This window comes from Styela clava, chromosome 11 (assembly GCF_964204865.1).
Source record: "Styela clava chromosome 11, kaStyClav1.hap1.2, whole genome shotgun sequence".
NCBI lineage: Eukaryota > Metazoa > Chordata > Ascidiacea > Stolidobranchia > Styelidae > Styela > Styela clava.
Genome location: NC_135260.1, coordinates 20691163 through 20714505, shown reverse-complemented (window position 1 = coordinate 20714505; position 23343 = coordinate 20691163). Strand labels below are relative to the sequence as shown.

The window sequence follows — 23343 nt, the reverse complement described above, 5'->3', positions numbered from 1 at the left end:
CGGAACGATTCTTTTGTTCGTCATTGAAAGAGATACCCTTTTAATTCGCTCTATTTCACCATTATACCATAGTAAGGATTAACAGATTGATCGAAATATGGCTAGGCAATGCTTCGCTCGTTTTGTCAAATCGAGAGATAAGTGGGTTAGTCAGCAGAACCTGCGGGCGATAACACCCTCACTTATTAGAAGTAGCCTTATTTGCGCACTTTTATCGAACGCTCTCTCGTAGGTTGCATTTTCTCCTTTTTGTAAATTTCAGGTTTCCCTTTTTCACGCACCATTGTTGGACCTCGGAAAGAAATATCTAATCAGACTGCGATACCGTTTACTCGAATCCTCAGCTTTTGTTGACGCAGGGTTGTTTTGTACGCTCGGCTCCCTCGCTACGCCCCTCGATGACACAATGCGACGTTCCGATCCTATTCCACACGTGCTCAATAACGTCATTTGAATTTAGGCCGGCGGTTAGGCGGCGTGGCTTTTGAATGGTAGCATGTTTTAAAGTTAACAGTCGGGTGTTTGTTATGGAGATAGCTGACTGGAAACCTTAGGGATATATGTAGAATTTAATCAATTAACAAGTAGATATAGCGAGATATGTGAAGGTATATTATACATTTAACATAATGCCAGTGGATGCCAAACGTAGAATAATAAATGGAGAAAGTGTGAAATATCGCTGAACTACATATGTTCGATAGCATCGTGACCAAGCTTAGTCAAGCATTGTATCGAAGCCATATGAACCAAATATACTTCTGGAAATTAAACTCTAAATAAAACACGGGTCCGTTTCCTAGAATTCCAAAAATACCCGAAAATTATTTTCACGGTACTAGTAGATTCTCTGAATTTCTGACAAACATAGTATAATTGATTCGAATCTAACTGTCTTTCTTAATTTATTCACACACAACAACAGTTTGTATATATGATCTAAGCCTTCAAACGTGAAATGTCCGAACGTACAAGATTTTGTGTATTATTTGCCGGTACAGATGAAGCACAGCCCGTGAAAACAAGACTTTTGTATAGCGACAGCACCAAAGATGATATTTTGTCAATTTGGAAGCAAATTTATGACGAAGAGGCGCCAGACAATGCTGAACTTATCATCAGTGGTAAGTAAAGAATATACATGCGTGAAGCGTTATATGATTAGAAGTAATGGGTACTCTTTAATCTGTTAATGTTAATGATTAACATTGGGCCTCGTCACTTATATCATTATACATATTATATTCCATATTTAATAGATTAGTTCAAGTTGAAAATGCTTTCTTTGTTGAAGATTTATACATCCGTTATTTACAGGTCTAAATTTGGAGGAACCAAGTATATATTCTTCAAATCTATTTTCTAATTATGTTATTTGATCAAATACATATCTTCGATGATCATTGATTAAATACCAATCCAATTTGATTTCCAGTCAAACTTTTAACGATTTTATCAAAATACAATTTAATTACAGCAACGTAGCACTGAAATTGATTTTAGAAAAAATCCACATTACCTAAATTGTTACGTTTATTTGCAATTTTTTTTTTATATCTTTGAAACACTCGGTTGTTTGAACAAACAAACTGGTAACACAAACCTCCATTAATATTTCTATTATTTTCTGTTAACGTGCTCTATTAGCTCGTCATGTTGAGCGTTATTAAAACATGAGGAGAAGTTATTTGGGAGCGCATTTACCCGCGACGACGCCAATCATTTTGTTGCATGTCAATAACACAAAGGCCGTTGTAGAGTTATAGCCGATGCGAAAATGATAATTGCCCGATGCAAAAGTGGTTAAAACAAATCTGGTCAAATCTATATTATGACCGCTTAGTCCTTTGTTGAGGGCTTCTGGGATTACGTGGTTATCATAATTATCGCAATCAAACAGGAAGAAGCGCGATACACCTTCTAAAAATAATTATATGTCATAAAATCCCAGCTGCAATATGCTTCGTTTTCGTTAGCCTATGCAACGGGAAAGTTGTGCCAACGAACAGCAGATGAATCCATTTTAATTATAGTAGTAAATTCACACTATTAATACAACGCCCAACCATAAACTAAAGAAACCAAAATATTTATTAATGATAATATATAAATATATAGCACTACAGATATGTTAGGGTTGTATATTTTTTAAACTTCCGTCGAGCCATCGTTATTATTTATGTTTTTATATGTCAACGTTTTGTGATTAGTCCACTCTATCCTTGTGTGACTCGTAATTTTGATCGCGATCAATGAAAATACCGCAAGTCTGGGTCAAAATGTTGTGCTACCGAATGTCTGTAATTTCCTTCAATTGACTTTTATAAGAGGTGACAAACTCTCGTGTCTAGGTTTTGTAAACAATCTATTGATGTTTCAGCGACGTAGCATTTAGGTGAAAAATATTGTCGCTTGTCGGCTACGGTAATTTCAAGTTTCGCTGCTGACCATATGAGGCATAATATAACTAACGCAGGTGGTCGCTGATGGCTCGGAGTCAATGGTATAAAAAATATGCCATCTATAGACGAACTCATATGCCCTTTATTTTGAATAGGAAGCGGAATATTGGCGAATGCCTTGCGGGGTCCGAACTAATAATAGTTCAAATATATTGTTATGTATTTCATCCAGTAAATTTATTTTCAGTCATTCTCTTTGGTTCAAGAAATACATTAAATTTTCTTGCGGACCTTAATGGCAATAAAAATTAGGCATCCACTTGCGTGCAATAAAATGGTAAATGTAACCGCATGGAATCAATTAGCTTTTTCTCTAATGTCTTTGAACGATGCTTGACTGCTTTCCATCCTCGCTAAATTAACTTAGACCCGACATATGGACGAAAAGCCAAGGGCTTAATTGTCGCGCTCTTTAGCGCGTAGGCTTTTGCGGTTGGGTTAGAACCGGTAAACAGATTTTCCACTTTGCTTCTCCGTTGGGATTTTATAATAGGTTATTCGTCTTGGACGTTTTTTCCATTAATGGAGTAAATTTTGTTTGTATTTGGAGATAGCTCACCTCTACGTGATCGCGAATGAACTGTCGCTGTCTACGTTGAAATGCCATCACGATACATATTCATTAACTAGCGAAGCGTTGTCGCTTAATGTTCAAGGAAAGCAATGGCAACTGAGCACTTCACGTTATCGATCTTAATTGTATACGCCTGCAGATAAGAGCGGAACTAACCATTATTTAGGTCGAACCTGACTCTGTTGTTTTGTTGAAGCTTAGTCGCGAATCCCGCTGCGAAGTGTTTTGACCTAGAAATATCAACGGAGCGAGTTTAAACCTATTCTCCAGTTCCGAATTGTGGGTCGTCCTTCGTCCCTCGAGGGTACAGGAACTCCAATACGATGCATTTAAATCCGGAAACATTTATCATACTTGATTCGCGCAATGAGTGTGGAGACATTCTTACTAAATTTCCGAGCTGCTGGCTTGACCTGACAACTTGGTTTTTGATTTAGAAAACTGCATTTACAAACTTGAGGACGAAGATGACATTGTTGCATTTCTTGCTCAAGCAGAAGATCAATATCGGTTGTTGCCGTCTCAACCGCTCCAAGTCACTCTCGGAAACTCTTTGCAATATTTCAGAAATCGGAATTGCTCTCCCCAAATTCGAAACGATTCCATTTCGACACCACCTCCAGCTTTACCACCTCCAACGACTTCAACTCCGTTGACAATTCCGAAACCAGTAGACCCGATTTCTACAAATACGGAAGTGAGAAAACATTTTTTTAAAGTTTGAGCTGTAAAATATGATAAATATACCAATACACACCCGATCACCATCTCTTACCGATCGCTTTTGAAAATCCGTTCTAAATGAACTGGCCTACATTAAATATGGCAACTCAAAGTATCCTATTACAGTGGATTTGCAAGCGCGAAATTGATTGCAACGCCTTAATGTTGTTTGTATTATTATACCACACGCTTCGAATTTAGGATTACTAAAGTGGTATCCGAGGCCAAGCTTCTGAGGTATGCATGCAGAATGGCATGAATTTATTGCACTATAGAGAAATAACCACAATAATGAAGTCTTCAGTGTACTTTAACTATTTTGGTTCAATCTTAATGAAAAAAAAATCCAAAATGAGCTCTGAGCGTAATCCGAAGAATTAACTAAATTACTCATCATCGAGTTATTTCAGATTATGCCCAAAAACTTTCGAAATAATACCAATTTATCAAGTGCTTTCTACTTGAACGTCTGATCACATACCTAGGGCCAAGAGGTTGAATTCTCTGCTTCCAGAAATCACATGTTGATTTTAATGTCTTCGAGGGCCAACGCTTATTGAAGCAAAGTGTATTTTTGTGTCTGTTGCAAAGCTCATTTGTCGTTTTTGTTCTACCTGGGAGTTTAAACCATACTTTTTTCCTTTAGATTGCAACCGATTTAAGCTCAAAACGACCAGACGCCAACAATAATAACAATAACAGACGCTGCAGTGACGAGGAAATGAAATCATCTTCAACACACAGCTATGAAAGCTCTCCCTCCTACAATCATTATAAAGAATTTCACCAACAATCAAAAAATGAACGTTGCCCACAATCATGGTCAACTGCGAATTCGCTGATGATGCTATACAACCAATATCGAGGTGAAGGACAGACTAAGATTGAAGCTTCAAAATCATCGAGCAATCCAGTTACTCCCACATATAAGACCGTTGGTAGTACAATTGATAGCATAACTGGCGCATCCTTGAACAAGAGCCCCAATCTACCCTCCATTGAAAATGGATATGGTAGGGGATACAACAACACAAGTATGGACGTCGTACAAAAGACATATGAAAATCCATATCTAGCATACACCAAGCATTTGGCAAATGTTCTTTCAGGACCAAATCCACCAGAGTTCAGCAAAGACAAAGATGTTCATAGCGGAACAAATGAAAAGACGACAAGCTTGCCGAAACCATCCTTCAATTTGTCTGCTTATTCTGCGTTTATGAATAATATACAAGTAAGTGATCTTTCATCCTTTGTTGCCAAAACGTTGCCGTTTTTTTTAACACCCAAATTTTTCGGTTTCACTTTTAGGACCAACGACTTATGCAGAATAACTCCAGTGCATCATACATTCTACAAACCATATTCAACAATCATATGAAAGGAAGTCAAAAGTCAGAAGGATCCACCGATCAATCAAGGCTGAATGTTCCGTATCTTGATCAAAAATCATCTCTCAATAGCGCTTTTATGACGCCACAAAACTTGCTCAAATCGCCCAATCATACAACACCCACGCATCCTTTCCAAACTGCAAAGTCTGCTTCTTTGCTTTCTTCACTGGCTCATTATAACAACAGCAGGTAACTTGAATTGATCAATGTAACTGTTACACACGTATGGGTTTCTTCTTATAATTTGCAATATATCATGGAAATAATTATTTTGGATTTTTCATCTAAAATGATGTTATTTATCATTTTTAGTTTCTTGAACTACGTGAATGACAATGCAAATCGGGGTATTCACAATGGTGCCCATATTGATGATAATCTCGGCCAGTTATCCAAGAAAACACTCAAGAAAAGAAAACGGCATGGACTGGTGAGTAGTTTGTGATTCTTTTTTCTACTATAAAATAGTTAAGAAGGCCAGAAAGACAAATAATCATATCCACACTGAACTAGAATTAGTAATGCAGAATAGTAATGTCATATTAAAAGCATGTCTACTTGATATATTATTCTTTGAGTAGTATGCGGATTTGGTACTCCCTAAGTGTGTGCAACAAGATGGCGGACACCGGAACGTAGTATGTGTATCAGGTTAGGGTTAGGCAATAATTTCAGGTACAAATACTACGCGAGTCAATTGGCTAGTCCCCGAACTCGCAATAGAACTAAAATAAGGAAAAGTGGAATAAAATTATGGCCTCACCCTAACCTGGTACACGTACGATGTTCAGGTGTCCGTGTTGTACATACTACGGGAGCGCCTGCGGATTTTTATGTGATTTTTGACACATATATATTTTTCATGATTGATTGTAGAATGAATTCATACCATATTATATTTATACCGTTAATTTCTGTATCAAATGTATTTCTGTTTTCCAGATTAATGAAAACACCAAACCAATGGATTCAACAAAACGTATGAGAAGTTCAGTATCACAAAGTAACATCGAATATCATTACCAGAGAGCTATTGATTACAGGTATAATTCATACTAGTAGAAAAAATGACTTGGAATCTAGCTGAACAAAGAGACTTTACTTAAATTATAGAGGTAATTTAATTGTATTATTTAATTCTAACGTCCAAAACATTTTCATATCACAGCGAAATGACAGAAGAACATCAAAAACTTCAGAATTCTGCCCACAGATCTCACTGGAAACATCTGCTCTTTGTAGCCAAAATCAGCCCAAGATTTATGGTACAATTTAAACACGCTAAGGTATGACTTGTTGGGCATGTTCTTAATTCCGCTTAGAGTATAGAATAAAGATAGATAGACACTGATAAAAATCTTTTGATCGTGAATTGACATGTCTAAGTGCATCAGATTGATTTTCGTGAATTGGTAATTAGCTTGTTTTATGCATTTTTATACCTTAAATTCTAAATATATCTTATTTGTGTTTGTACAGTACGACGAATGGTCTTCCGAGGCAAGAGACATTTTCGCCATCTGCCAGCCTGACAAATATATGTGGTCTTTCCTGACACTCTCCAAGCAAGGTGATATGCTGTGCAAAAGAATTATTGGCCGAATAGATGGATTACTCTCAAAGAGCAATGAAGAACGACCTGAATGGTGCCCTGATGTAAGTTTTCAATATATTAATATTGCTTCATAAGCAAGTTATATTCGCTAGAATATAGAATTCACATTAGTTTTTCCATATTTGCAGGATGAAAGACTTCTTCGTGCTCAGACAAGAGCAAGAGAGAGATTGAGTCAGCTTCAAAGAATACTGTATTCTAGGTAAGTTTTCGAAATTATTTTAAAGGATCATTTTGGCGATGAGTTATGCTCAAAAAGGAATTTGAACGAATAACTAACTATTCTTTTACTTTACAGATCTGTAAATCAAGAAGCAAAAGCTGCAGAAAAGGCTAATGAGCTTGAAAAGGTAATTGCTATGTTTTAAGTGTTTATTTTGTGTATCACATATTTTTTATTTCCAATTTTAGCTTTTCAGATGTATAAATTTCTCTAACGTTGAATAGGAAATAAATTTTAATATAATTCCAGCTTTCCATGCAAGAGAAGAACCTTGCCCTTGTGACAGCTTATCACCAGCGGCAGCAAGAGATGTTACAAAATCATCAAGCAATGGTCAAACATGCAGCAGGGTTTCATCGAATACAGCAACAACAACAACAGCAGCAGCAGCAGCATCCACAGCATTACCAAGCGCAAGAGCAACATCGGTCGTCCAACCATTTTCCAACATCACAAAGTGCACGATGCTCATCTTTGACCTCTTCCCCAATATCAATGTCGTCTCCTGCGTTTGAAGACAACAACAGTGCCACATCAGGATGTTCAGATAGTCCAACATTGTCATCGGAGGGTCGTCATGATGATGGAAATCTGGTCACTGCAGAAGAAAAAGAGTTGGCACCTTCACCGGACGCGGCGTCTGAAGATATTGAAGTTGAAAATATTTCTCCCTTGCCTTTTGTTAACGATAGTAAAGTTGGAATTATTTCTCCACAGAAATGGATCAAAATGGAGCAAGCAGTTGACATGTAAAGTTTTTTTTTCGATAGAATGACAAATAGTTCGCCAAGACGATTAACGTTTCGCTCCTCTCTCATTTTCATATATCCAAGTAAACTCATTTTACATCGATATTTTTTGAGCGCTCCGGAAGTATTCGTACTAAGGTGACGCACAACCTGAACCCCAACCTGGTACACATACTATGTCCAGGTTGTGCGCCATCTTGGTACACATACTTCGGGAGCATCATTCTTTGAGTTTACATAGTTCAGTTCTTCAGTGTAAATAGTACTTTTTTTTATTAAGACTTATAATTTTCGTGGAACTATCTGGCAAGATACAATCAATGTTAATTTTGATTCGTTACTGGAAGTGCTATGTTATGGCTACCAGACATGATTCTTGAAATTATTCAGTGTTTTGATAAATTCGTGGGATGTATTATGTTAACAAGAATCAGCAAATCTTTTGTATTGTTTAATGCTTCATTTTATATGGCACTAGGATTTTCTATGTAGTTTCATTTTTCGGCTGTTTATGGTACGGTACTTGTATTTTTTTGCTCCAATTCAACTTGGGTTGCTTGCATTATTTTGTTACTTTCAGTACATTTTCTAGACTTTAAATCATATTTTGCTTTTTTTTTGCTCTTTCACATTTTGCCTCATTTGTTGTTACTAAAACCTGTAAGACGTGAAAAATTGAATTTTGTCTAGTGCTAATAAACTGAAATCGCCAAAGGCACACTAAAATCAATACTTTTTACTTCGAATTCTTGCTACTGTGCTTTTTTATTTTTTCATATAAAATTTTGTGTCTGACAACCTGAATCATAAAATATTTTGTTTCGTTGGCGCACAGTTTGTGCAATTGCATAGGAAATACTGAAATGCTGTGATTGAGTAATTTTGAATATTACTGAACTGTGCCTATTTTCTTTCAAAAAAAGGTTTTTGGGTGACGTGTACAATTTGTATATTTTTGCTCGATTTTCCATGAACCCAAGTGTGGCCTGACGAGGACGAGATTGTAAATATAAATGACTGATATCCCATTGGTTAATTGCTGTGAATTGCTTTTTGTTTTAAATGCTGCTATTTTATGCAAATTTTTTTTTGCTTATTTTCTGTAATTTTGTACAGTTTTTCTGACAATTCGTTTCTGGACCATATATTGGGAGTTCGTTGGGATTAATTAACTTCCACCAAGTCGTATTTCAACTTTTATTTCATCATCTTGAGATTTTTCAAATTTTTCTCGAGACCGTTATTTTTTGTTTCTAATTAGCGCATAATGCTACAATGTTACGTCGTAGCTTCGAGTTTGTAAACCGATTTCAATTTTCGTTTTATTTCGTTGTTGATATTGAGGTTCATTTTGCTCGGTCTGGTAATCTGAAGGCATTGTGTGTGTACTTTAAAGATCAATTTTTTACCTAAGTTCTTCCATTCCTATGATTCAACATGAATAAAAATCAAAAAATGATATCTATTGACTTTCTTGTATTTTTTGGGTGGAATATATAGTATTTATTTTAATAATAGATCAGGTTAAAATTAATAACGTGATAGTAAGAATATTTATTAAATATACGACGCACTTGGTTGGAAATTAATTTCTCGTTGCAGGTCGTTTCAAAATCATCATTTTCTAACTATCCGAACAGCGATTAAAATTACTAGAATGCTACCAGTTTTAGCCTATTTGAGCTTTCTAATAATATTTCAAACAATGGTAAATCTGTCGCTGCTGCACTGATTAATCTAATGGCTTTCATCTAAAATATGCACTCATCTAACAACTGCGGTCTTGCTTCAGCTCAACTTGACCTTCCTAATCTTTTTCAACGTACTGACATTGAATTGCGTTTTGATTATACTGTTTCCGATTTTACAAAATATAATAACAAACGTTTTTGTGATTCCGCTTTTCCATACTAACTGCCACCACTGTTTCAACATTTGAAAACTGCGAAAATCACACGGATCCTAGTTGAGTATCAATGCAACAGTCACTTGCAATAACTCGCAAAGTATTTGAAACACCCACCAGTCATTACCGACCACCACGAATTGCATGGTCGTTCAACCGATAAATGATATATTTTCGCCGAAAACGTTTTACCGCCGATCTGCTAAACTGATACGACCGAAAGATATTACCGCAGGGATCAGGGGTCCCGAGCGGTTAGAATTTAGAAATTTTAGCCGCAAAACCAAAAGCTGCATTGCAAAACCAGTAATGCACATCTTATAATGTTGATATTAGTTCTGCTCAAGCCAGGGAGTCGTCGATTAACGCAGAAAAAGGGCAGAAGAGGAAGAACGTATGAAATAATTGAAGTAACCAAGATAAACGAAATATTCAAACCAAAATTGAAAACGTAGACTTGGGAATACCGAAAAGAACTGAGGAGGAATTAGGCCTAGCACTGGTGGTATCGGTAGAAAACTCCGGAAAACCAGATACTTTTCAATCTCCAAAAGTGATGGCGCAAGTTGGATAATTTGGTGTAAAAACGACCAAAACTAACGAAGCTGACACAATGCTAGTATACATCGGACATGGGGAACTTCATTGGCGTTGAAATCAACGCACAAATTAAAAAAAAATATAAATATTTATTTACAAACAAAGAGAAAAGATTTGAGCATAGAACGATCATGGTTATGCTATTCTCCAAGACATGAAAAACTGCGAACCATGTTGGTTTTTTTCGCAGCAAAGAAGTGGTTAGGCAGTACTGGGTATTGATGATTGGAAAGGGATTTCAAAGAAAATTACGCAACACGAAGATAACACAACGACGCACATAGAATCGTGTCTGTTATATCAGAAATGGAAAAGTGGTTCTACGATTGACAAACTGGCCGAGGAAGAATTTCGACGCAGTAAGAATTTTTGGAGATTGATCATTGAAACGTTATATATCTATCATACTTATGCTTTCGGCGCGAAATCTATAACTACGGGGTCATAGAGAAAACCTCTTCGAAGGTAATGACAGCAGCATTTTGGGGTTTGTTGAATTGCTTTCAAAATACGATAATGTTATGGGGAAACTTGTTGAAATGCCTTCAGGGTCAAGAAAGTATCTCAGTTCCACGTGCCAAAATGAAATTATTCAAATGATTTCTGGCAGATTGAAGCAGACAATCATTACGGAAATTAAAGCGGCTCCTTTCTTTTCTATCATCTTGGACACCACGCAGGATATTTCAAAAATTGACCAACTTTCCGCAGTATATAGATACATACGTGTAGTAAAAAATGAACAAGATCTGCCAATCGACGTGAAAATTAAAGAAGTGTTTCTGGGATTTCATAAAGTTTCTGGACAAACTTCGCACGAACTTACAATCCAGCTAGAATATCTGTTGCATGCAAACGGATTGGATCTTGTGAAGTGCAGGGGACAAGGATATGTATGGTGGTGCAGCACATAACCTGAACCCAGTCATAAACGATGCCGTAAACAACGTCCGTGAAATTTTCGATTTTTTTTCTTTATAGTCGAAAGGATATATTTTATTTTTCGGGATATTCTTTCATCGTTTGTATCGAAAAAATACAAAACACTGAAAAGATTGAACCAACTCGCTGGTCGAGTCGTTTCAGTTCACTTACAGCCTTACATTACCGTTACGCAGATATTATAAAAACTTTTGAATTTGATTATTCTGCAATCCGAGAAAAATGAAGAGCTATCAGAAGCCGTATCGCTCCGTAACAAATTACAAAACTATGATTTTATCGTCATGATAGTTCTCATGGAGACAACCAATCGATTTATTATCCAAAATTCTGCAATCACAAACCCAAGACTTGGGCATGGCAGCGGCTCTACTTAGAGACACTTGGGAAAATTTCCAAAAAATTAGAAACAATTATCAAGAAATACGAAAGAGGTCTGACAAAGTTGCGGAAGCTTGGGGCGTTGAGCCGAAGTTGTCTATCAAACGTCAGAAAAACATACCAGCGTTTAACGACGAAATTAACCTTGGACGAACCACGCTAAATAGTGAATCACGGTTCAAACTGAACGTATTTCATCGCTGTCTGGATATAGTGATTTTTCAATTACGGCATTGTTTTGAAGGGCATCGTAAAATTCACGAGCGGTTTCACATACCGGTACTTTACCCAGAACAATTACTCAAAAGCGACGAGCAAGAAATTTATTCCGCTGGAGGTTTACTTGAGCAATATATATATATAGTGAAGATTTAAGTTCTGCTTTACCGGACCAGTTGCTCAAATTAAAGTTCTTTATGCGACAGGCCTGCCGAGCGTTGAAAACTCCAAAAGAATTAGCTCACGCATTAATGGTTGAGCATAGAATTTCAACAAGTTTTCCTGATATTTGTACAGCCATGGTGATCTTTCTAACGTTGCACGTAATACCTCAACTGTCGAGAGATCGTTTTCGAAACTGAAATAATAAAAAATTATCTCAGGAGCACGATGTCGCAGGAAAGGCTCTCTGGACTGGCGCTGCTGAGTATTGAATCTGAACGCTCGACCAGACTTGATATGACGAAGATGGTGGATGAGTTTGCTAACACGAAAGCGCGAATTTTAGGTTACCATTGCCTTTTTATAGCGACAGGTTATGCTTTTTGACGAAAAAAACGTTGCTTATGTCCGGAAGTTCTAGGGTCATTTCCACGAGAGTCTTGCTACGCCACTGGCAGGGATGGACAAAGTTTTTGAAGCATGGCCAAAACTGTTTGAGCCTAGGCTGGCGGCACTCGAGTATGGAATCGGTAAGAAGTTACAACTCATAAACAGAACTATTTACAATATATACTGTAGCTGAGAATAAAAAACAATAAGCCTTTGCACCAAAATTGAATTTATTATTAACAATATGACTATGTTTGTCTACTCTAATATATCAAAATTGGGTGTTAGGTCTGTTCACAAATGTATGGTGAGACAAATAGCACAGGGGTCATCATTAGTATATATATTAGAATTCACACAGAGATAGGTGAAAGTAATTCAGTTTCACGAATTTAAATTTCTCTTATAAAATAGTCACACAAAAATCGATATAGCCTAACTATAGCTCATGTGGCTATTCTGCAGAAGCAAGCTGGGACGATTACAAAAGCTGGGCTTGCCGAGGTCGTTAAATATACGTTGAACGGGAATGATTAGTGAACAAGGTGGACTCGTGTGTGGTAAATCAGGATTGCGAAATGAGATATTTCTTTTTGGCCACTGAAGCATAACATCCCACATACAAGTGTGAACTAAAATGAACATGCCAAAGGGGTATTAATCACACATGACATAAATCGTCGAAATCTATGACAACACTTGGCGCGCCCAACTACACGACCGTATTTGCCCACTGTCTGGGTATGATTTAAGGTTAAATGGTAGACGATCTGTTACGGGTATATTGCGAGGTTTCGATCCTTATATGAAACTGGTTCTGGATGATGTTACGGAGAGCAGAAAAGATTGGACCACCGCACGCACCTGTTGAAATGGTGGTCGTTCGTGGAAATTCGATATTGATGTTGGAAGCATTGGAACGAATACAATAATTTTAAATTGAACTAATCGAAAACGACAAAAGAACCCATTACCCCAATCCATGACTTGTGCATAGACCGCTATGGAACATTCAATCTATTTACCAAGCTTGTTTTTTAGTAACAATTTTTTTGTCACTGTGTTGTTTTTGCAATGAAATTGAACTAGGCCTACCGCATCACCGTTTCGCGTCAGGGAGTGTTATTTTTTTCGTTCCGTGTTTTTGTAGGAAAAGCACTGTTGTGTTACACATACACGTCTCACATTTTAATTTAAAAGGTAGAAGTTTATTGAATTTAATTATTTACTTCAATTAGCTGTTTTTGTTAAATTGTATTGCCCGATTGTAAATTGCGTTCTTCTGTGTTTGTTTTATTCTCTTTTGGTGGGCGCACGTTCATTGTATGCTTTTTAACTTTTTTTTAAGGTATAACCGTCTCCCAGTATCTCTGCATTAATTTTGTCTGTTTACTTTTTGTATTGCTTATGTCAGAGAAACAAAATAAACGATGGATTGATTGATTGAGCTATGGCTAATTTCCCTGAACACGTAAAGAAAGAATTCAGATAACTGGCTCTGGTCGATCAATCTCTTATCTCTTACTCCAACGCCAAAAGATACTCCGAATTTGAATTTCGTCTGGATGTCCCAATGTCCTTTCACCTTTGGGGATTAGACTTCGGAGGAACATTATTTCATTTGTACAAATTACTGATAACTCCTTGCATGGTGTTTCAGTTTCATATCTGGGGCTTGGTCTGGTGTTTCTGAAACCGTACTCAATGACCGGATTAAGATTCAGGGCCTGTGGGCTATATATACTGCTGGTGAAGCCCGATGTTTCATTCCATTCATTGCCCAACAACCGAAAAATTTAAACAAAAAAAACAAATTCCCTTTACCACGTATTTATTTCAAAATTAAATGTCTTTGAAATACTTTCTGGCAAGTGCAACACGAGCTTTTTGCCTTCCTGTATGACGCCATAATTCCAGAATGTACAATTTTCTATGCTTTGAGTCGTGATCGTGAACTCTAGGCGCCGTGCGTCAGATAGTCAGGAGGGATGGTGGAATGTTATCACGTTTATTCTTGGGAAGAGGATTAGAGATATGACGATTCTTTTATTCAGTGAGGCGCAAGATGGTGACATAATTTGTGTGGTACAGTTTTCATTGTTTTCCCGTCCACGACGAGTGGGAAATATTAGGTTAGCAAGCGGCTATGGTTATTAACCTATGCAACTCGATTATTCCTTTTTTGTCGAGTCAAATGTTAATCGATCGATACCTTTGATTCGATTGTAATAAGACCGGGTTTAGTTTTCTTCCGAAAAATAACACTAGGGCTTATTTTCGGGGGATGTCTTATACTTTCATTAATATAATCTCTTTCCTTAAAATAAGACCCAGTGAGTCAATAACGCGATTTTTTGCCGTAGTCATGATAATCCATGTTTTAAAGTTATTTTGAATAAAAACGTGTTACTTATAAGTAAATAGATATCGGTTTTCATATTTTGTATATTTGAAAATCGAATAATTCTCTATTTTGTTTTTGATTAAAAACCTTTTTACAATTCAGGCTAGGTCTTATTTTCGGGAAAACACGGTCGCAGCCATTTCAAACTTCCGATTGTTGACTTTACCTGGTTTTTAACATATACTTAGTAGATGGTTTATCAGCGGCGGGGAATAATACCGTAAAGACGTACGGTAAGTACGCATTATCGCGAATTTGCGTAATAAGCAGCAATGGGAGAGGCCAACTAGCTAAGGCCGTACACGGTGACGTAATAATTGGGTCAACTATTGCCCCCTCCCCTCTACATACGCTGGTAGGCATGTCTCTGAGACCTATCGGACTGATGAAACCGAACCTTCAATTTTCATCAATTACATTTATTGATAATTGTCACACACTTTGCTTCATTCACACAGATAGTATTTATACCACAGCAGGTGAAACGACGGGGCCGCTTTTTTGATTGATAACTTTTTGAAACAGCTGAATTTTCAAACGCCAATACGCCGCAGTGATTTGTTCTGCAACGTAATCTTGCTCAATTTGATACAGATATTCATAATATAGTATACCATATACGTCATCTTTCGAAATGGCAGATACGGATACATCAGCACAGGCGATGACCCTAAAGGCAAAGGGAAATGTTTTGTTTCGAGACGGAAAGTATCTGGAATCAATTGTGGAGTACACTGCTGCAGTTGAACTAGATCGAGCAAATCCAGTTGTATACAGTAATAGGTCGCTAGCATTTCTCAAGCTAGGACAACATTTCTATGCCCTGAAGGACGCAGAAACAACGATTCGTTTAAATTCGGACTGGTCCAAAGGTTACTACAGAAAAGGGCAAGTTGAAGAGGCAGCAGAGCAATACGACGAAGCTAAAGATACGTATGAGCGGGGATTAAAGGTCTGTCCGGTTGATGAGGGATTGAAAACTGCCTTAGCGGAATTGGCCGTAAAATCTGCTGAACGAACCAAAGAAGAAAAATTCCGCACGACTAAATACATATTTTTTTCTGCTGTGTTCTGCTCAGCGATCGTTGCATTAGACATGAATCTTCAGCTCAACATATTCGGAAACCCCTTTTTCCGTTGGATTTTTGTAACTTTCGCAGTTTTCTTCGGCATGATTATGTCGCGGATTCGCGCTACATCTCATAACACGAAAATGAAACAACTTCTTGCACCACCCCTAGATCTCTTGAAGGAGTTAGAGAATGGGCAAGCATTCTCAAAACCGAATATGGACGATGAAAGCGAGTTTACACCTACTTCTGATGTTACCTCCAACACCGACAAGAAGGAAAATTGAATTATCCAAACCGCATCTCCGGTTATCTGCAGCATCCTACCCCGGACAGAGCGACCGATCGCAAAATTGAATTGCTGATCTGGAGCCGCAATTCCTCGTGACACATTCCAGACTAAGAAACGACGTACCTCTTTACAATTTGCGTGGGTTTCATTATTTTATTTTTTCAGTTTAAGTTCATTAAACGTTGGCATTTGTAACTTAAGTCTTACGTCAGTGATAGCGGAACGAGCAAGATCGCACATTTCACCTTATTAACGAGACCGTTTGCTCTGGCCTGCTTATTTATATCCAAGATTCGTTTGAATATAGGTCTTCTTATCCAAGCATTACGAGTAAGCAGTACAAGTATTCAGGATTTATTATACTTTACATATAATGCAAACACATCTTCCCAATATTGACACTGTACAGTTCCAAAGCCAAAAAAAAAGGTTTAAAAAATAAAAACGTTTGTGGAGGACAAAATTACTCAGGGTATACCTTAGTTACCCAGTTCATTCAAGTCTTAGACAAAATTAATATGGTAGATAATTTGGTGTGTCGTCGTCTGATACAAAATAACACGGTGCATCCCGCTTTTGAACTCCCAAAAAGTAACATAGGACAAAAAAGCAAAACAAAGTTCACAATATTACAAGTTAAATAAAATCTACCCAAAGGGCAAAATTTTGGTCATCAGTGATCCTAATAACTGATATTAAAACATATTTGGTGGCAGTGGTAGCACACCAGAAATGTCTGATTGAATTTGACTTCTGTTTCAACTTCTGGAACGTCTGTATCGACGATCTGGTGATCTTGAGCGCCTGTGATGTCGACGACGTTCCCTGTATATGCATTTAGTAATGTGAATATGACGACTACAATAATGAATATATAAACTCACAATGAGTATGACAAGGGCAAGAAATATAAAAGGGTTTTATTTGCTGCTCGACGGTCACAGAGCAAAACAGAAAATTTTTAAGTGTCGTCTCTTAATTTTTTCAAAGGAAGATCATATACGAGATACGTCGCTCGTACATCCACAAAAAACGGTAAAACCAATTCTCGTACATTACAGATTTAAATTAAAACAAAATTCCATACCTGCTTCTGCTACGAGATCGACGTGGACGCCTCTCCCTTGATCTACTTCGCCTCCTGCGTCTATCTGGTGACCTTGATTTAGAAAAAGTAATATTGTATTTTATTATTGTAAAGTTCAAATTTGCGAAATATACCGGCTACTACATGAATGAGACATAAATGACATTAGTGGTGTTCCATTGCATCGTACAAGTAAGCACTTTGTTACTGTTTATTTTATACGATACGAATGAGCATCTTATAAAGGTATTCACCTCCGATCCCTGCTGTTACCATATCTATCATCTTCTCTTGATCTTCTGTTATCTTGATATCTTTTCTTCCTATCTTCAGCCTCCCTAGCTTCCTGAATTCGACGTTGCTTTACTTCATCGATATTCCCCCTTTCTTCTTCGACTCTAGTCTATTCAACATAGAAAAAATGAAACATATTTTAAATTACAAAACTGTTTTCCAGAAATCTCCTGAAGATACCTATAACAGTCCAGGAGGGAGGAGTTTTTACAGTCCAACCTATTAATCTCTAACACGCTTTGAAGTAGTGGTTCCCCTCCTTTTTTCAAGCGATCCAAATTTTAAAAAAAGTCTGGAATCAACCTACCAAAAATATGCTCAAACACTAAACGCATGTTGTACTATTAATATTATGGGCGCAAAATTAGTTACTGATGCAAAACACTAATTTTTACATAACATCCAACTCCATAAAATCAAGTTTTAGTAAAGTTTCACAAACTAAAGCAAGACTTAGTTACTAATTTTTATGTTTTGTTAAAAAAACAAGCAATGGAAGAAAGTTTTCAGGCAATTCAACTTTGGGTCACAGCCCACAGTGGAAAACACTGCTTTGAAGTTTACTCTGGGACTTCGACAAATCCTTGAAACATTTGGCCATGCAGGAAATAATACATAAGCTTGAACACAAAATTTCAAACCTTCAGTTTTTGAAGCTGCTCACGAATTTCTATGAATCCCAAATGCAACTTCCCAGCGAAATGATCCGCAAGCCTAGTATCATTATCATGTAAACCAAGATAAGCAGAACAGACTTCACAAACTCTCAGCTTTTGTTGTTGATAAGTAGAAGCTGGCATGGAATTTCTGTATGCATCCTGTAAATTATAGACTAATAAATATAGGTTTAGGGATGATTTTTGGTTGTTTGCTAGGGTTCAAGGGACTGCTAAAGCTGGATTTCGTAATAACACTCACCACCGAAGTACCCTTGAATCCTAGCAAACAACCCAAAATGAGATACAAACCTCTGCTTCTCTTTTAAGATCTTTGACTTTTTCAACTTCTTCTAGAACATTCTTAGCTTCATCAACTTCACCTTCAGAGCCAAGTTGTTCAGCTTTTGCCAATAATTTACCAATTTGATCTGTGAGCTCCTGAACTTTAGCTTCCTAGATGAAAGACAAAAATATTTCATTACACAAATTTCGATGATATGCAAATTGATGAATTTGATTAATGTCAAGCTCTAATTGCTGGCAGATATGGTGTAATTTTTTAGAAAATGAGTTGATATTTTGCAATGCTTTAGTTAGTCTAGTGCAGTGGTTCGCAAATGGTGGGGCAAACCCCACAAGGGACATATAGACAGTTTTTTGAGAGGTGTGAAGCTAATTAAAAATAATTGTCAGATTTGATCTCGCCCTTATTTCAGATATTTACATATCTTTATTGTTTAGAGCAGGGGTTCCCAAACCAGGGGTCGCAACCCCAAATTGGGTCGGAGTGATAGGTAGGGTCGCAAACAGGTCATGGGGTCGCTGAGGTATGGTAGAGGATGGATGTACAAAACATCCAAGATTTGACAAACCATGTTAAATTGCTAACTGTAAAACAGGCCCATTGGCATCCGCTCTATGCTTATGCTATAGAAAATGTAGGTGCTTATTATGACATCATTGTTTGGATTTAGCTTATTTTACTTAATACCACCACATGACCAAACTCATAAGTCCAGTGAAAGAAGCTCTAAAGTTTCATAAAAAAAAATATATATTGACACAGGACACTTTGTTTTTGGGGTCGTCCTGAAAGAAGCTTGGGAACCCCTGGATTAGAAATTGCAAAGCGATGTTGTGCTTGTATATTTATTATCCTTAGCGTGGAACCTTACTATCTGTTATTTGTAGCTTATTGTTAGCGAGTTATTTGACAATTTCCAAAAAGGGGGCGCTAAAAAGTTTGATACCCACTGGTCAAGTGTATCACAGTTTACGAACCACTTCACAAAATAACCATCACCATATAGGAGGTACGTACAAAATTGTTTAACAGTCCCCACGTTAATTTCAAAATACACTTTAACAATGAAGCAAGCTTGTTGATGCCATGAATACTGATCAATCAGAAAATAAATTGAACAAACCTTTGCTTTTACTTCTGCACTTATTTCAGCCTGTTGTTCAGCTAATTTCTTCTTTGATATCTCAATCTTCTGATCTGTTTCAGCAACAAATCGTGTCAGATGATCGAATGACTAAAAAACAAAATAATCAACAAATGAAAGAAAGAGAAAACATGTAATAATTGGCAAAGACAAAACTAAACAAGCTTACATCAAATTCATAGTAATATTTTTTGCTTTGCGTCGCCATTTCATAGTCTGCCTTTAATGCTAGATCATGAATCTTTCTGCAACTTCCAATATCTGCTCTCTGGAGAAAAAAATTAGAAAGTCAAAATTTGGTCTAAATGAAACCAAATAAAAAACTCTCTTTAAAAACTTTAGAAATGGTTACAGCATTTTCAATTCCAAAAATATTGGTATATTTTCCCGATGTCTATGTCTATGCAACCTTTACCGTCTTAATAGAGATCTACTTTGCAACATGCAAAATAATCACATATATTACAGTACCAATAATTATCATTAGATCATACCGTTCCAGATAAAATTTCATGGGGACAACATCCTAGAAGAAATGTTTTGCAGACTTCATCATCTCTGAAACTTACTGCACCGGTGTCAACACCTGATAGAACATAAATAAGTTGATAATAATGATAATCGAAAAAATTTAAAATCAGTTTAAAATGTGTGAAAACCAAATGCCAATACTTTCAATTTAAATTTATTTATTAATGTGTAGACTGTAGACTGCAAAATTAAAATTGATACAAAAAGGTCTTGAAGTAACAGTTATTAATGCTGCTTTTGCAAAAGAGCTTCCCATATTGTCCTACTTTAGGTTTAGGACAATAAATTGATAAACTTCAACTTAAATCAAATTTATCCAAAACTGACATGATAAAAATATAAGTCTGTAAACAAAATAATTGACAGAGAGGACACAAGAAAGTTTGAAAACAAGCTTAAACATACACACGGATCTCAGTATCAATTTCTTCTATTAGATGAAAATCCGAGTGTGCTGCCAGGATCATTTCTTGTAAAGATACAACTTACCCAATCCTTACTTTGTACTGTAGTTTCTGTTGCTCGAGTTAGTTAAAATAAAAAAATACTCACTATCTATAAGTCAAGAAAACTGTCTTGTAATAGTATCGAAAATATGAGCAGACAACTTTATTTGGTCCTTGGTATGTAACTACCAATTGCTAATTTGACTGATGAATTTGACTTGACTGAACATATCATACTTGAGAAAAAATGGAGTGATCGCAAAAAATATATAATAGATCATTCATATATATATGGTATATTTTAAATAAAACAATACACAGTCGCTCTAATTTATGAACATTTTGCACTCACGGCAGCTGCAAGCTATTCTTTCATTTAATTTCTCCGCGTTGTTGACATAGTATGTCGTAAATGTATAAGTCACCTTGACATGAAAAGGTTAAAAATGAAACACCATCAATATTGAAACAAAAAACAAGAACAAAACGTTTTAAAATGTACTATGTAACAATAGAAATTTTCTCACCATCTCGTTGTGTCCCCATCAACTGATCCAAAAGATCTTTCATTTGAGCTTGAGCAGACATTTTCAAATTGGTACAATGGATGAAGGCTTACCAACTTGCTTGTGATTGAGATTGCTGTATTTGTAAAGCAAAAAATGTGAGATGTATTCTGTCATTGACTTCCAACGACCAATTTCTGAATCCTGAAATAAGGAATGATTCTTTAGTTCGTCATATTAGGATGGTAACCAAACGAGATGCTGCGGTAGGCCAAATGATTAGGCCGTGTTATCGGCTTCAACACCGGAATAAATATGAAAATCCTAAATACATCTAGATTTATAGGACATTTAGGGCTAGGTGTTTGCAGTGTTAGGGGAAATAGATACTGATAGATCATTTAGGCATATTCATTTGGTTGTAGTTGAGTCTTTGGTTGTATTATGTAAATTGAGTAATGAGTATTATGTCGGATATAATAATGTATATGTAAGATACACTATTAATACAGACACTGTGATGGGAAATTGATTTTGAGGTTGACAGTCACTGATGATCAAGTTTGACTGCAGTATGAAACAGAAACATTCACAAGACAGCAAGATGTAAAGAGAAGAGAGTTTTGAAAATAAACTATCTACAGATCTATCTATCATTCAGTGATCAGCAAATAGACCAGTAATATATAGCTTTGCAGAAATTTCAGTTCTGGCGTAAATATTGCCATAATTCTTACAGCATTGAATTTTATGTGAATCATGTGACAAAAACAATCCTGACTTAACGAAAAGCTGGAAAGTTACAATGCTATCACTGTATCAGCGAAAGATTCATCATCCTCGTCGAAGATGAAATTGAAAAATACAGGAATGATGGCTGGATGGGTGTTAGTGCAATTTGAGTTATTACAAAAACTTTCCTTTAAATCGGTTTTCTGCAGTTTGGCCCCTCAAAGGCTGAACACTTTTTCAACTTCAAATGTCATTATTTTAGAATCCTATTTTCAAATTAAAATTCTTTGAATTTGAAATTGTCCTTGAATTTGCAACTGAAAACTGACTGCTGGACTGACTTGGCGCAGGTCTGCAGTAATGGCATCTCACTGAAACCGGTTTTATTAATACGCTGGAATCAGTTTGGGCACCCTTAATTACTGGATTAGGAAAGACTGGTAATGGTTAACTGATTTTAGATGGACAACGGTTATGATTTATTTTAAGCGTTAACTGACATCTTAGGTACAAATCATCTTTATGATGTACAATTTTTTCAAAAATGATTACGTCATCGCAAATTTATCTCCTGTGGCAGTTAATTCAAGAGAATATCACTGCAGAACTGTATTGGTAAGGACCCAATAAATGTGAACAATAATTGAAGTACCAAGATTGCTGATTACAGAATTATGAAAATTTGACAATTATAAATTTAGTTTTCGGTCGAAATATATTGTTCACGATTTTATTGCAAAATCATATATTTAATGTCATCCAACAAGTGCGCAGTTGATGCTGTTTTTCTTTATGATATCTCAGAGTATAATTTGCCATCGAACACTGAAAATTTGTCACATAAATCTGGAAATGGGATGTAATAACGAATTCGGGTTTTACTAAAATACTTCAGTACTTCCAGATGTCCGAAGCATGCTGAATATCTCTTGCAGTGAATATTTTTGAGCGATAGTGGAATACGATCACCCGAAAGTGCTTTGTAACCATTGTGACAAAGTTAAAATTATTACGTCAAACGTCACGCTGAGGTTAACCGGTTAAAGTGTTTTACCTGAAATTCCTAGCCCTAGCAAACAGCCTTCTGTAAACACGTCGGAAACTTACCGCTGTCTGCCTGTGGGAGTACCGCTTCCAGATTGCTGACTAGAGCACCCGTAGACTTCTATTCTTCTTTCTCGATAAATTCACGAAATTTGGGTCCTTCAACAGCTCCAATACTCAATTACTGCAGTAGGTACCCTGTCTGCCTTAGTGTCTAGTTGGCAGATTTGGTTAACAAAGAACTTATTCTTATTTGCAGGGATCGCGCATATCCACAGACAGAGATATAACGTTACTGTACGACGTACGTAGAGTGCACTTCTCTCTCATTTCTACGGGGTCAATTGAAGGCTCTCTCGTTTTGACGATAGACTTCCAACTACTGTATTTAAATTAACGCATTTCATAAGGGATTTAACAGAAATCAATTATTTGCGTCGATTTTTCTTGCATATTCGCCTGATCATGATTCGTTACTTGTTAAATTTGA

The 23343-nt window shown here is 36.5% G+C and overlaps 3 protein-coding genes across 5 annotated transcripts; 2 read left to right on the top strand and 1 right to left on the bottom strand.

Annotated features, from left to right (window-relative positions):
• LOC120348096 (uncharacterized) lies at positions 1-9199 on the top strand. Of its 2 annotated transcripts, none has more exons than XM_039418212.2 (11): positions 1-1124; positions 3474-3733; positions 4406-4993; positions 5071-5297; positions 5466-5583; positions 6096-6196; positions 6322-6439; positions 6633-6809; positions 6897-6970; positions 7067-7118; positions 7241-9199. In XM_039418212.2, exons 1-11 carry the CDS (start codon positions 959-961, stop codon positions 7742-7744), a joined length of 2385 nt encoding a protein of 794 aa, XP_039274146.2. In that variant the 5' UTR covers positions 1-958; the 3' UTR covers positions 7745-9199. The 2 variants fall into 2 exon arrangements, with proteins under 2 accessions (XP_039274146.2, XP_039274145.2); XM_039418211.2 differs by having other exon boundaries at positions 10-1124; positions 5071-5342.
• Positions 9200-15206: 6007 nt separating this feature from the next.
• LOC120348099 (stress-induced-phosphoprotein 1-like) lies at positions 15207-16301 on the top strand. Its single transcript, XM_039418216.2, has one exon. The coding sequence runs from the start codon at positions 15379-15381 to the stop codon at positions 16099-16101; it is 723 nt and encodes a 240-aa protein (XP_039274150.2). The 5' UTR covers positions 15207-15378; the 3' UTR covers positions 16102-16301.
• Positions 16302-16444: 143 nt separating this feature from the next.
• LOC120348097 (putative RNA-binding protein Luc7-like 1) lies at positions 16445-23204 on the bottom strand. 2 transcript variants are annotated; one of them, XM_039418215.2, is made up of 10 exons: positions 22917-23204; positions 21099-21281; positions 20089-20180; positions 19764-19862; positions 19574-19684; positions 18456-18599; positions 18129-18305; positions 17448-17596; positions 17194-17265; positions 16445-16931 (listed from the first exon to the last, which is right to left on the bottom strand). In XM_039418215.2, exons 2-10 carry the CDS (start codon positions 21157-21159, stop codon positions 16865-16867), a joined length of 972 nt encoding a protein of 323 aa, XP_039274149.2. In that variant the 5' UTR covers positions 21160-21281; positions 22917-23204; the 3' UTR covers positions 16445-16864. The 2 variants fall into 2 exon arrangements, with proteins under 2 accessions (XP_039274149.2, XP_039274148.2); XM_039418214.2 differs by lacking the exon at positions 22917-23204 and adding an exon at positions 20924-20996 and having other exon boundaries at positions 21099-21245.
• Between the last annotated feature and the right edge of the window lie 139 nt (positions 23205-23343).